Below are 12,649 nucleotides of genomic sequence, written 5' to 3'. Positions count from 1 at the left end.
TTCTTAGTATTGTTAGTATATGTTTATTACCTCCAGGCTTAGAAATCCTCCATCATGAGTAGAAGTGACCTGAGGGGAATTTTCAAACCATTCACATGATTTCCCCAGTAAGTTTTTTAATGTTTTCACAGATGACACAGTCAAAGCTCCAGAGCAGCGAGCCAAGATCACAGCATTTTCTGCCCACCAATTTACATCCATTAGTGAGTAATATGATTCTTTATCTAAAGGAGAAAACAAAAAGCATTTCTAACAAACATATTCATCAGCATCACACACAGCCTCGCTTCACTAAGTTTCTATTTTACAGCAATGGTATTTTTAATTACACTCAACTCTGTATTAACAAAAGTAAAACTGAACCATTATAGATTTTGACTTAACTGCATTACTTTTCAAATATTGCTTGAAAAAGCTAATCTACGGCAAGCTGATTTACTTGCACTGAGTATGATAGGTTTTGAGCATTTAATAAAGATTTGGTACATCACTCCTCAGGACAGCTGAGAGTGAATTTCTTTAGCAAATGCATAGAGAATTACGGATGGGATCCAGAAGAAATTGCAGCCAGCTGGAGGACATATCACAACTGAAAACAGAACTCTTAGAGGACCATCCAGGGAGAAAACATAGTTATTAAGATGACATTTTAAAAATAGTTACAATCTAGAATTTTACATTTTGTGGGCAATTTGCTTATGCAGTTAGATATCACCCTTAAGAGAAGACAGACATCACCTTATTTTCTAACTATTACAGCACTCTCTCCTTTCAATTCAGTTCATTCTTTTCACTTTGAATGATCGTTGTTTGAATTTTGTTACATAGATAATACCAGGGTATATATCAGAAATTGTAGAAGTGTCTGAACAGCAGCTTTTAAATTGCAGTCATATTTTATCAACACATTTTCCTTTGGCTCTTCTCTGGTTCAGAATGCTGGCCTCTCACTAACTGTATTAGCCAAACCCATCTTCTCAAAACAAGGTAGATGCTGTTATTTCTACTGCCAATTATTCTGATCAAGTTAATCAGTCACTTAAGCAGGTAAAAGGGACTATAATGAAACACCACCTGTATGGATCCTTAGAAGATTTCCACTCACTGATCTCAGGCAGGCATGGTGTCAAAGAGGGTTTTGTTTGTTTTAAATCAAGTCATGTAATTGGGCAACAATAACTTTACTTTTTTGTAACTGGACTTTTCCATTTCTCTCCTAGACAAATCTTTACTCTGATTGTGCATGCCAGGTCACTTAGACTGTAAACTCTTAGGGGCTGGCACCACAAGTACCTTAGGAAAATGCGGCCCTGATCTGTGATTGAGACCCAGAGGTACTACAGCAATACAAAGAAAGTAACAACAAGAAGTATCAGTGGAACCAGGAAGCTATTAGCTTCTTTGCCGTGAAACTACAGACGCTCCCCGGGTTATGCAAACCCAACTTACACAAACCCGCACTTACGGAAAAAGTTCCCTAAGTTTCGTAAGCGTTTCCCCCCCCCATAATTATTGGGTATACGTCCCCGACTTACGCAAAATTCAACTTACGCAAGGCGTTCCGGAATGAAACACTTGCGTAAGTCGGGGAGCGTGTGTACTGGCTATATAAACATTGTTCATATACTGATGTACAAGCATGGCATTAACACTGCATATATAAATGGAAGTACATTAAAACATGCTCTCAGCTAAAATATTAACTGAAGACAAGCAGGCAGACCAACCTCCTGTAGTATTCTAACTTGTTCCTAGCCTTTTAAAATTCATCATGCTGGTGTGGAGGGGAAGGACTGAATTAAATACGAAAAGTGTATTTATCATTGTGGACTACAAAGGTATGCCTACACAGCATTTTGGACCCCACGGGAGCAAATCTTCGCTAGCGGGGCTCACGCCACTCTAAAAATAGCTATGTAGACAGCACTTTGAGGTTGCAGTTCGGGCTGGAGCTTGGGCTCTAAAGCCCACCCACCCACCTCCCTAGGCTTTAGAAACCAAGCTCTGTGGACCCGCTCTCAGGCTCCAATATATCCCAAGAGGCCTCCTGGTGGACTCTGCAAATTTCTGCAACATACAATTTATTGTTTCATGTATTTCCAAGACAGACAGATATTTTTGCTGAGCGTTAAGCATTCCATGGAGCCAGGATCCACAACCTTCTGATTTATCATGAATGAAAAAGCCCTATATTATGTGTAACCATAAATAAAAGGATATTTCAGCTGCAAAGTATGCCTAACAGCGGATTTTAAAACGTTTGCATTGTGACACTCATTAAGCTAGGATGAACTGAAAATTCAAGAAAGATGCACCATTTTGGCAACTATCCTAGGCAAGATTTTAATTAAAACCATTATGTTCTTTAATCAATGTAATTTTTTTTTCAGAACATCAATGTTTAGCATAATAATTTGACTACATCACCCACCTTTTATTTTCTTCCTTTTTTCAGTAGAAAGCCTCCAATCTGGATTGATCTCATCATAACCTGGCTAAAAAAAATTAAGTTGCAATGTTACATTAACTATATTAGTAAGCAATCATCTTTAAAAAGCAAACATTTTGCCCCCTTTATATTTAACTACTTCTCACGAAAGGTAACACCTTCAATTTTCCATTAAACTGCTCTGTTATCACTGAGACTACATCCATGTAAATGCAATCCTCATTGGAATGAAATTCAAGCTTCCTTCCCTAGGTCAGATGTACAAGTTGGACCCTTTCTTTAAATACAGAATTTAGAAATATAGGAACTGCACAATGGATCAGACCCATAGTCTATCTAATACAAGTATCAAGGGGTAGCCGTGTTAGTCTGTATCTACAAAAACTGTTAGTCTTTAAGGTGCCACCAGACTCCTTGTTGTTTTCATCTAATACAGTATCCTGCCTAGCACCATGTCCTACATAAGAAACCAGGATAACCCAATGACTCACTGATCTGGTCAGCGTTCTATGGCAATGGTTGCCCATGAATTTCTCAAATACAGGATATCCAATTAAGCTGCCCACTTTCCCAAACTATATGTGATTTGTTTAACCTGAAGTGTTTTAAGAGAACAATTACTTGTTATAAATCATAGAACGCAAGTGTCACTCTTAAATTCCCCTGCGTCTTAGGAACCCAGGAGCATGTGTTATAGTCAGTTATCTCTGTAACATTTCCCTTGTAGGACTAGTGTAGCAGAGGAATCAGCAGTATTTAGTGACCTCTGCACCTGCAGCTCCTTCCTTTGAGTCCTGGAATAGATTTTTCTTCATCTTGGAAAGAGCATACAAAGATGTACAGTAGGAGAGTGATGCTGAATCTCACACAGTGCGGTATCACAAGTCACACAGTATGTGAAAGAAAAACAGCTTTTATTATTTACTGAGTACAGTCAGGATGCAGGACACTGTGAAGATAGAGGATATAATGGCCGTGCCCCAAGCAATTTACAACACCAAAAGGACACCTCTCGACACTTGAAACACCAGACTGGGTCCAGTTTCAGTGCAGTGGAAAGTTTGGGATTTGTTTTGGTTTGGTTTTTTTAAAGGAGAACAAAAGCACACTGGTATCACCTGGTTTTTTTTGTTTGTTTGTTTTTTGCCATGCCAGTTCTCACCCCACATTTTATGAAACCAAAATGTTTCTGTGCAAAACAGGTAGAAGTTGCATATTTCTGAAATGTTTTGTCCTATAAAAAACAGTTACTAACCTTTCTGTAACTGTTGTTCTTCGTGATGTGTTGCTCATGTCCATTCCACGTTAGGTGTGCGCACGCTGCATGCAGTCACCGGAGATTTTTCCCTCAGTGGTATCCATCAGGCTGGCTCTAGCACCCTCTGGTGCCAAGAACTCATGCGCTGATATAAGAGCCCCAGCCAGCCCCGCACCCTCTGAGTTCCTGCTTGCCAGCTAACTCCAAGAGATGGACAGGAGAATGGGTTGTGGAATGGAAATGAGCATCACATCTCAAAGAACAGCAGCTATGGAAAGGTTAGTAACCGTTTTTTCTTCTTCAAGTGCTTGCTCAAGCCCATTCCACGTTAGAGGACTTTCAAATGGTGCGCAAGGAAGTGGGCTCGGAGTTCATGGACATACAGATTGCAACACTGTTCTACCAAACTTGGCATTATCCCTAGCCTGCTGGGTAATGGCATAGTGGGAGGAGACAGTATGTACCGACTACCAGGTCACTTCTCTGCAGATGTTTTGGATCAGGAACTGGGATAGATGGAGCCTGAGCTCTCGTCAAATGGGCTGTCAAGATGGCAGGAGGGGGAACACCCCTGCTCATAGTACGTACAAATGCAGGAAGCAATCCAGAATGAGATTCTCCAAGCCGAACCTGGTAGGCATTTCATCCTGCCTGCTACTGCCACAAAGAGCTGTGTGGATTTACAGAATGGCTTGGTTCTTTCAACGTAGAAGGCCAGGGCACATCTAACACCCAATGTATGGAGATGCCACTCCTCTGTATTTTTGTGCAGTTTGGGGAAGAAAACAGGCAGGAAAATAGCCTGATTACTATGAAACTGCGAGACCACCTTTGGCAGGAACGCTGGGTAGAGGCGCAGTTGAGCCTTCTCCTTAACACTGTATATGGGGATTCTGAAATAAGGGCCAAGATTTCTGAGACCCTCCTGGCTGAGGTAATCATTACCAGGAAGGCAACCTTCCAGGAGACAGATGTCAGAGAGCCTGATTCTAGCAACACAAAGCGAGGGCCCACGAGTCTTGACAAGACCAGGTTTAGGGCCCCCAGTGGAATGAGTTCACAAATTTCAATGTAAAATCTCTCTAATCCCTTGAAGAAGCAAATGGACATTTTGCATGAGAAGACTGACCTACTGTCCATCAGAGGGTGGAAGGCTGAGATTGCCGCTAGATGCACCTTGAACGATGAAATGGCTAGGCCCTATGATTTCAGATGGAGCAGTTACTCCAGCACGGACTGGAGGGGTGACCGAGTTGGTAAGAGGCCTCGTTGGGATGATCAAACCAAGAAACACTTCCCTTTGGCAAGGTAAGTCACTCTAGTAGATGGTTTCATACTACCTAGCAAGACCAGGCAGACTTCTTCTGAACAGGTCAGATCCGCCAGATTCAACCATGGAGCTTCCACGTGGTCAGGTGGAGGGCCTTGAGGTTCAGGTGGAGCAAACAGTTGTGATCTTGCAAATATCAGGTCCGTGAGGGGAGGGAGCAGCAACGGGGCTGCTACTAACAGATCCAGTAGCATGCCAAACCAGTGTTGGTGCAGCCAAGCAGGAGCTAGAAGAATAACCCTTGCTTTGTCTCACTTGACTTTCAGAAGGACCTTTGTATCAAAGGAACAGAAGGAAATGCATAGAACAAGAGCTCTGTCCATGGAAGTAAGAAGGCATCTATAAGTGAGCCTGGTGTGTGACCATGCAGGGAGCAAAACTGCTGACATTTCCTGTTCTGCTGGACTCCGAACAGATCTACAAGAGGAAACCCCGTCTCTTGAGGATGAACCTAGCTACATCAGGGTGAAGGGACCACTCATGGTGAGAGAAGAAAGACTTGCTGAGATGATCTGCCAGAGTGTTCTGGGTTCCAAGAAGGTGAGATGCTTCGAGGTGGATGGAGTGCTTCGTGCAGAAGTCCCACAGGCCTCTTGACATTGGGTGAACAAGCATGCCCCTCCCTGCCTGTTGATGTAAAACATGGCTGCTGCGTTGTCCATGAGCACTTGCACTACTTTGCCCGCAATCTGGGGTAGAAACACCTGCACGCTAGGCGGACTGCTCTGAGCAATTGACTTTTATATGCAATGAGAGCTCGTCCTAGGACCACAGGCCCTGAGTCCTGAAGTGTTCACGGTGAGCCTCCCAACTAGACTGAACGCATCCAAGATTAGGGATACTGATTGCTGAGGTGTGACAAAGGGAATATCCTCCCTCACCGATCGGGGATGCCTCCATCAGTCGAGGGAAATGAGGATCGGGGTGGGAACTGTAAGCACCAAGTCCAAGTGATGGCGGCTTGGTGAGTACACTAAGGCCAGCCAACCTTGAAGGGGTCCGAGGTATAATTTTGCATGTTGTATCACATAAGTGCATGTGGCCATGTGACCTAAAAGTTTGAGGCAGAAACAGACTGTCATGACATGTGGGCCTTGACCTTCGATATCACAGCCGACATTGTCAGGAAGTGAGCCTCTGGGAGGAAGGCTCTGGCCCAGGTAGAACCAAGCACAGCAACGAGAGTCGACTTTTGCTAATTTATCAATAGGACCAGGGCTCAGAAGGTAGCTTGGACCAGATAAATGCTAGCTCTCACCTGGGGCTTGGACTGGCCCTTGATTAGACAGTCATTGAGGTAAGGGTAGACTCAAACACCTTGCCTTCTGAGTAAGGCCGCCGCCACCGCCATACATATTGTAAAAACACTGCCAACAGGCCAAACAGGAGGACAGTAAATTGGTAGTGGGTCTGGTTTACAATGGATCCGAGAAACCTTCTGTGGCCCTGGAAAATGGAGATGTGGAAACAGGTGTCTTTCAAGTCGAGGGCAGTATACCCGTCTCCTGGATCCAGGGAGGGAATAATGGAGGCCAGGGAGACCATGCAGAACCTCAGTTTCTTGAGATAACTGTGGAGGTGATGCAGGTCTAGGATGGGTCAAAGATCCCCCTTGGCCTTCGGGACCAGGAAATATCAGCAGGAGTAAAACCCTATCCCTCTCAAGTTCTGAGGCACCTGCCCCACAGCCCCTACCCGAAGGAGGGCTTACACCTCCAGGGCTAGAAGTTGCTCATGAGAAGGGTCACTGAAGAGGGACGGGGAGGGGGTGGCAGAGAAGGGTGGAAGAAAACTAAAGGGAATAACTTTCCTCCACCATACTCGGCACCCAACAGTCCGAGGTGATGAGGGACCATGCCAGGCTAAAGTAGGAAAGACGGTCTGAGAAAACAAAAAGGGGGGCAGAATCCAGTATTGGAAACTGATATAATGTCCTCAGGTGCCCCTTCAAAAGTTCTGCTTGGGGCCTGCCAGATATCTGTGCAAGCCCAGTAATGAGGCTGAGGTGGAAGGGGGCGGTTGCCTGTGCTTATAATCCCTGCTGCATTTCTTAAACAGGTGTTGGCATGGTGATGGAGACGAAAAGATGACAGTTTGCTGAGGCCTGAAATGCTTCCTTGAAGGTCCGAGGGTATCATAGAGTCAAAGGAATGGAAGGGACCTTGAGAGGTTATCTAGTCCAGTCCCCTTCACTCATGCAGGACTAAGTATTATCTAGACCATCCCTGACAGGTGTGTAAAAATCTCCAATGATGGAGATTCCACAATCTCCCCGGGCAATTTATTCCAGTGTTTACCCCCCCCCCCCGCCCCCGACAGTTAGGAAGTTTTTCCTAATGTCCAACCTAAACCGCCCTTGCTGCAATTTAAGCCCATTGCTTCTTGTCCTATGCTCAGAGGTTAAGGAGAACAATTTTTTCCATCCTCCTTGTAACAACCTTTTATTTACTTGAAAACTGATATGTCCCCTCTCAGTCTTGTCTTCTTCTGACTAAACAAACGCAATTTTTTCAATCTTCCCTCATAAGTCATGGTTTCCTGACCTTTCATTTTTTTTTTATTTTTTTTTTTTTATTTTGCTCTTCTCTGGACTTTCTCCAATTTGTCTACATCTTTCCTGAAATGTGCACCCAGAACAGGACACAATACTCCAGTTGAGGCTTAATCGACATGGAGTAGAGCAGAAGAATTACTTCTTGTGTCTTGCTTACAAATACTCCTGTTAATACATCCCAGAATGATGTTTGTTTGTTTTCTCAACAGTGTTACACTGTTGACTCATATTTAACTTGTGATCCACTATGGCCCCCAGATTCCTTTCTGCAGTACTCCTTCCTAGGCAGTCATTTCCCATTTTGTATGATGGGAACTGATTGTTCCTTCCTAAGTGGAGTATTTTGCATTTGTCCTTATTGAATTTCATCCTATTTACTTCAGACCATTTCTCCAGTTTCTCCAGATGATTTTGAATTTTAATGCTATCCTCCAAAGCACTTGCAACCCCTCCCAGCTTGGTATCATCCACAAACTTTATAATGTACTGTCTATGCCATTATCTAAATCATTGATGAAGACATTGAATAGAGCTGGATGCAGGACTGATCCCTGCAGGACCCCACTTGATATGCCCTTCTCTGGGAATGGTTTTTCAATCAGTTACGCACCCATCTTATAGTAGCTCCATCTAGGCTGTATTTCCCTAGTTTGTTTATAAGACGGTCATTCGAGACAATATTAAAAGCCTTACTAAAGTCAAGATATACCACATCTACTGCTTCCTCTCTATCCACAAGGCTTGTTACCCTGTCAACGAAAGCTGCTAGGTTGGTTTGACACAATTTGTTGCTGACTAATCCATGATGACTGTTACTTATCACTTTATTATCTTCTAGGTGTTTGCAAACTGATAGCTTAATTATTTGCTCCATTATCTTTCTGGGTACTGAAGTTAAGCTGATAGAGGTCCAGGGACCTGAGGGTGGCCCTGTAATCTTTCAGTCCATGTAGTTTTGCATCCATCTAGTAGGACAAGAGGGAAATTCCCTCAAACGGAAGGTCCTGATTGACCTGCTTAACCTCCAGAGGCAGTCTCAAGGATTGGAGCCAGGAGTATCTTCTCATGACCACCGCTGATGCCAACCTTTTGTCAGGGCATCTAGGGCAGCCTAGAGGGAGGCCCTGGCTATGGTCTTTCTTTCCTCCACCAGAGCAGAGAATTCCTGTCTGGACTCCTGGGGCAGCGAGTTCTTGAATTCTGACATGGAGTCCCAGATGTTATAGTCATGCCTCCCAAGCAAGGCCTGCTGGTTGGAGATGCGGGGCTGCAACCCACCAGGAGAATAAATCTTTTTACCAAACAGATTCAGCTTCTTTGAGTCCTTTGGCTTGGGGGACGCACCTTGCAGCCCTTGCCTGTCTCTTTTGTTGGCCGCTCCAACCACAAGGGACCCGGGAAGGGGATGGGAATAGAAGTATTTATACCCCTTGGTGGGAACATCACACTTTTTCTCTGCTCTTTTTGAAGTGGGGGCCAGAGAAGATATGGTCTGCCACAGGGACCTGACTGGACCCATAAGGGCCTTGTTGAGGGGATAGGACCACCTTTGATGGGGCTGCTGAGAGCAAGATGTTGCTCAAGCTGCGTGAGGACTCTTCAAGCACCTGCACTTCCAGCACTAGGTTAGAAGTCACACTTTTCAATAGCTCCTGGTGAGCTCTAAAGTCATCCTACAGCACCGAGCTGCTCAGCCCCGACACAGCTTCGTCTGGGGAGGAGGAGGCGGCGATGGCAGTGGCCTGCACTGGCAGGGGGCCTTCCTCCTCCCCTACTGCACCAACCACATCACACAGCTCCAAGTCCTGAGTATCAGTACCCGGCTCGATACCAGAGTCCAGGTCGGGTGCCGGATGGTGCAGCGGAGGGCCCCTTCTCTTGGACACCCCCCAAGTATGAACAGCTGGAACTCCAGGGATTCCAAAAAGGCCATTGGACCTGCACAGACCACCTAGCCAGGTGCCTGGGAGGGCACCCGCACCAGGATCCGACGGGACATAGATCGGGTACTGGTAACGGCACCTTGGTTGGGTATACGACTCCACCTCCGACTCTGAGGACGAGTCAGTTTGGGTGGGACCGGTACCCCTTGCTTCTGCTGGCCAGTGCTGATGGTCTGGGGAACAGTGCCACAGCGGGGAAGTCTTTGCTGACATCAGCAGAGTCAGTTTCCCTCTAGTTGGTACCAGAGGGTTCGGTGTCAGACACGAGCTCAGGGCAACATGCTCCCTTCTGCTCAATGATCTCACCGGTGCCAGAACTTGCCCTGCCAGTACTGGGACAGCAATCAAGTCCCTGACCGCTGCAAATGCCTTCAGGGTGGATGACACCACAACCCCACTGGCGCTACGATGTCCTCCCGGGTGTCAGTGGATGGCCTTACACTGGACTCAATGGCACCTGCAAGCAAGGCGGAGTCAACGGTGCCACTTGTGGAGCGGGGGTAGAAGAGTGGCCCAACATAGGTTGCACTCCACTGCACTCCCCGTGTTTATCCTTCCTCGGCTCTGGGAAGTGCCCCTTCTCAGACTGTTGCTTTTTGTGCTTCTTCCTTGGCACCAATGAAAGGGAAAGGTGCCAAGAAACCCATGCTGCCAGAGTAGTATTCAGTGCCGAATCTGACCAGCTTTGCTCCAAAGCCCATCTGAGTGCAGCTTCCATCAGGATGGACCTTAGCCTAGCCTCCCTGTTCTTTTTCGTATGACATTTGAACTAGCAGCAGATCTGGCAACACTCTCACATATGAGCCTCCCCCAGACACTTCGGACAGCTGGAGTGCGGGTCGCTCACCAGAATGAGCTTGCCACAGAAGGCAAAGAGTTCGAAGCCAAGAGCATGCTCCTCAAAACAACTGGGGGGAGGGGGTCTAACAATATACACTACTACGAAAAAAATAAACTGAAACTAACTAAACTAGCAAAGAAAAGAGGAAATAACAGAACCACTAGATGAACACCTTGCCAAAGCAAGAAGAGTTGTTCCAGCGACCATCACAGGCAGTAAGAAGGAACTGAGAGGGTGCGGGGCTGCCCAAGCCCCTTATACCAATACATGAGCACATGGCACCAGAGGGCACTAGAGCCAGCCTGATGGATACCACTGAGGGAAAAATCTCCAGTGACTGTGCACGCGGCACGCACACACCTAACATGGAATGGACATGAGCAAGCACTCGAAGAAGAAATATCCATTATAATTCAACACCAACTGATTATATAACCAGTTTTAAAACAGGCTCTGCACTAGGCAAGTCAGGTTAATCAATACATTCTTATATCACCTTCTACTGGAAAATGCATAAAATAATGAAAACGGCTTCACCGGCAAATGAGTAATAGGTAGTAAATATCCTGGGGCAAAACCTCAATGCAGATGTAGATCTTGTAAGCGCAAAGAATATAAAAATTACATCATTTCTTTTCCCAAAATTTCAACAGATTCTTTGAAGTGCTGTTCTCTGTGTAAATTAGAACTATATCTTGGAGCCTAAATGTCGTTACCAGACATGACTGCTTAATGTCAATAATATAAACAAAGACTGGATCTGGTCATGGCTGTCTCCTAGGCTTGAACCAAGATATTTCACACACAACAGGATGACAGTGGACATCCAAACTTTTGGCTTGCTATGGCCATAGGCTATATTTGGAGTGTAGTGTCATCTTTTAGAATATTTTATGAACCGCAATCCTCTTCACATATTAGTACGCCTTATGAAATGAGTCCCAGTAAGCGTTCCGGTCACTTATCTTTCTGGAAGACTTAATTGCAAATGCTCCTCATAATGCCCAGATATGGAAATAATCATGAAAACAGTTAAAAAAAAAAATCAATGAAAATCTGTATCTACAGATCATTAAAAAAAAACAAAAGCTCTATGTTGGAGCTTGTGGTGTCTGCTGTGCAACTCATGGACTGCAGAAGAGTTCAACAGATTGTGGGAACAGCTGGATGTATTTCATATAAACAAAGAGAAGCTGAGGTATTTAAATCATCTCACAAAAATGATCGTAAATGGTAGAAAATATTTTATATCATGAGCCCTAAAGTAGCTAGTATATTGTGCAGAAAGATATTGGGTGACAGTAAATCGCAGTGAACAACCAGTAATTGAAGATATTACGTAACAGCATAGGTTGGGAATTCATTCATCAACATATGGACTTTGTAGACTAAGAAAGAACAGTGAGTCTGTGAATTGATCAACCCTAAAACAAATAAGAACGACATTTATACACAACATATATAAACAAATTCTATGGATACAAATGTAGGTAGAAAACGGCAAGGATAATTCTTCTAACACACGTTTGGACACCGAACATCCTGTCTGGTTACAAAATCTGTTTTCAGTCCCACAGCCTGGTCGATGCAAGTAGACCCTTGCATGGCTAAAATATCAAAGTACTTTTTCAAACTGGCCTAAAACATGAAATCTTCCCTCCTAGATACACAGTATGAAATCAGATCAGTGCATCAACTACATGCCATTAACCAAAAAAGTCCACCACCTAGGCTTGCACCTGAAAGTAGGCAGAATTAAGAGCAGACTCAGATATGAACTCTGGTTTTCAAAAGCAGGTACTGGATGGACAGACAGTGCACTCTATCCTATAAAATGGATCATGCCTGATTTTTAAAGACATTAACTGAACACTACAGACCACATGTAGTAAGAGAGACAAAGCTTATGTCAATATCTAATATTTAAGAAATGGTTTCCAAAATCAGGCAAGAGAAGTCAGAATTCTTAGAATGCCCACATGCATCCGACGAAGTGGGCATTCACCCACGAAAGCTTATGCTCCAATACATCTGTTAGTCTTAAAGGTGCCACAGGACTCTCTGTTGCAGAGTTCTTAGTGTTCATGATTCCAGATCTGCCACTTTTCAAACGGTAAGCAGATGCCTTTTCATCATTAACTGACAACTCCAGCACACTGTATGGTTGAAGTAATAAAGGAGTTTATTTAAAGATTAGCTAAGACCATGGTTGTCTTTATTGCACTGAATTTAATGCTTACAAAACTAAGATAAATTGTATTAGGTAGAGCATAG

General features: G+C 44.4%; 1 protein-coding gene across 2 annotated transcripts in view; it reads right to left on the bottom strand.

Annotated features, from left to right (window-relative positions):
• NBAS (NBAS subunit of NRZ tethering complex) overlaps positions 1-12,649 on the bottom strand; it is a 409,271-nt gene that overhangs the window by 346,183 nt on the left and 50,439 nt on the right. For both annotated transcript variants that reach the window (XM_065400708.1, XM_065400709.1), the window contains 2 exons: positions 2,432-2,495; positions 31-224 (listed from right to left, as the gene is read on the bottom strand). In XM_065400708.1, the coding sequence (XP_065256780.1) occupies positions 31-224; positions 2,432-2,495 (258 nt within the window). The remainder of the gene's footprint in view (positions 1-30; positions 225-2,431; positions 2,496-12,649) is intronic.

Source organism: Emys orbicularis, chromosome 3 (genome assembly GCF_028017835.1).
Source record: "Emys orbicularis isolate rEmyOrb1 chromosome 3, rEmyOrb1.hap1, whole genome shotgun sequence".
In the NCBI taxonomy this organism is placed as follows: Eukaryota; Metazoa; Chordata; order Testudines; family Emydidae; genus Emys; species Emys orbicularis.
Note: the sequence above shows the minus strand (reverse complement) of the source record. Positions and strands in the feature narration are given on the sequence as shown.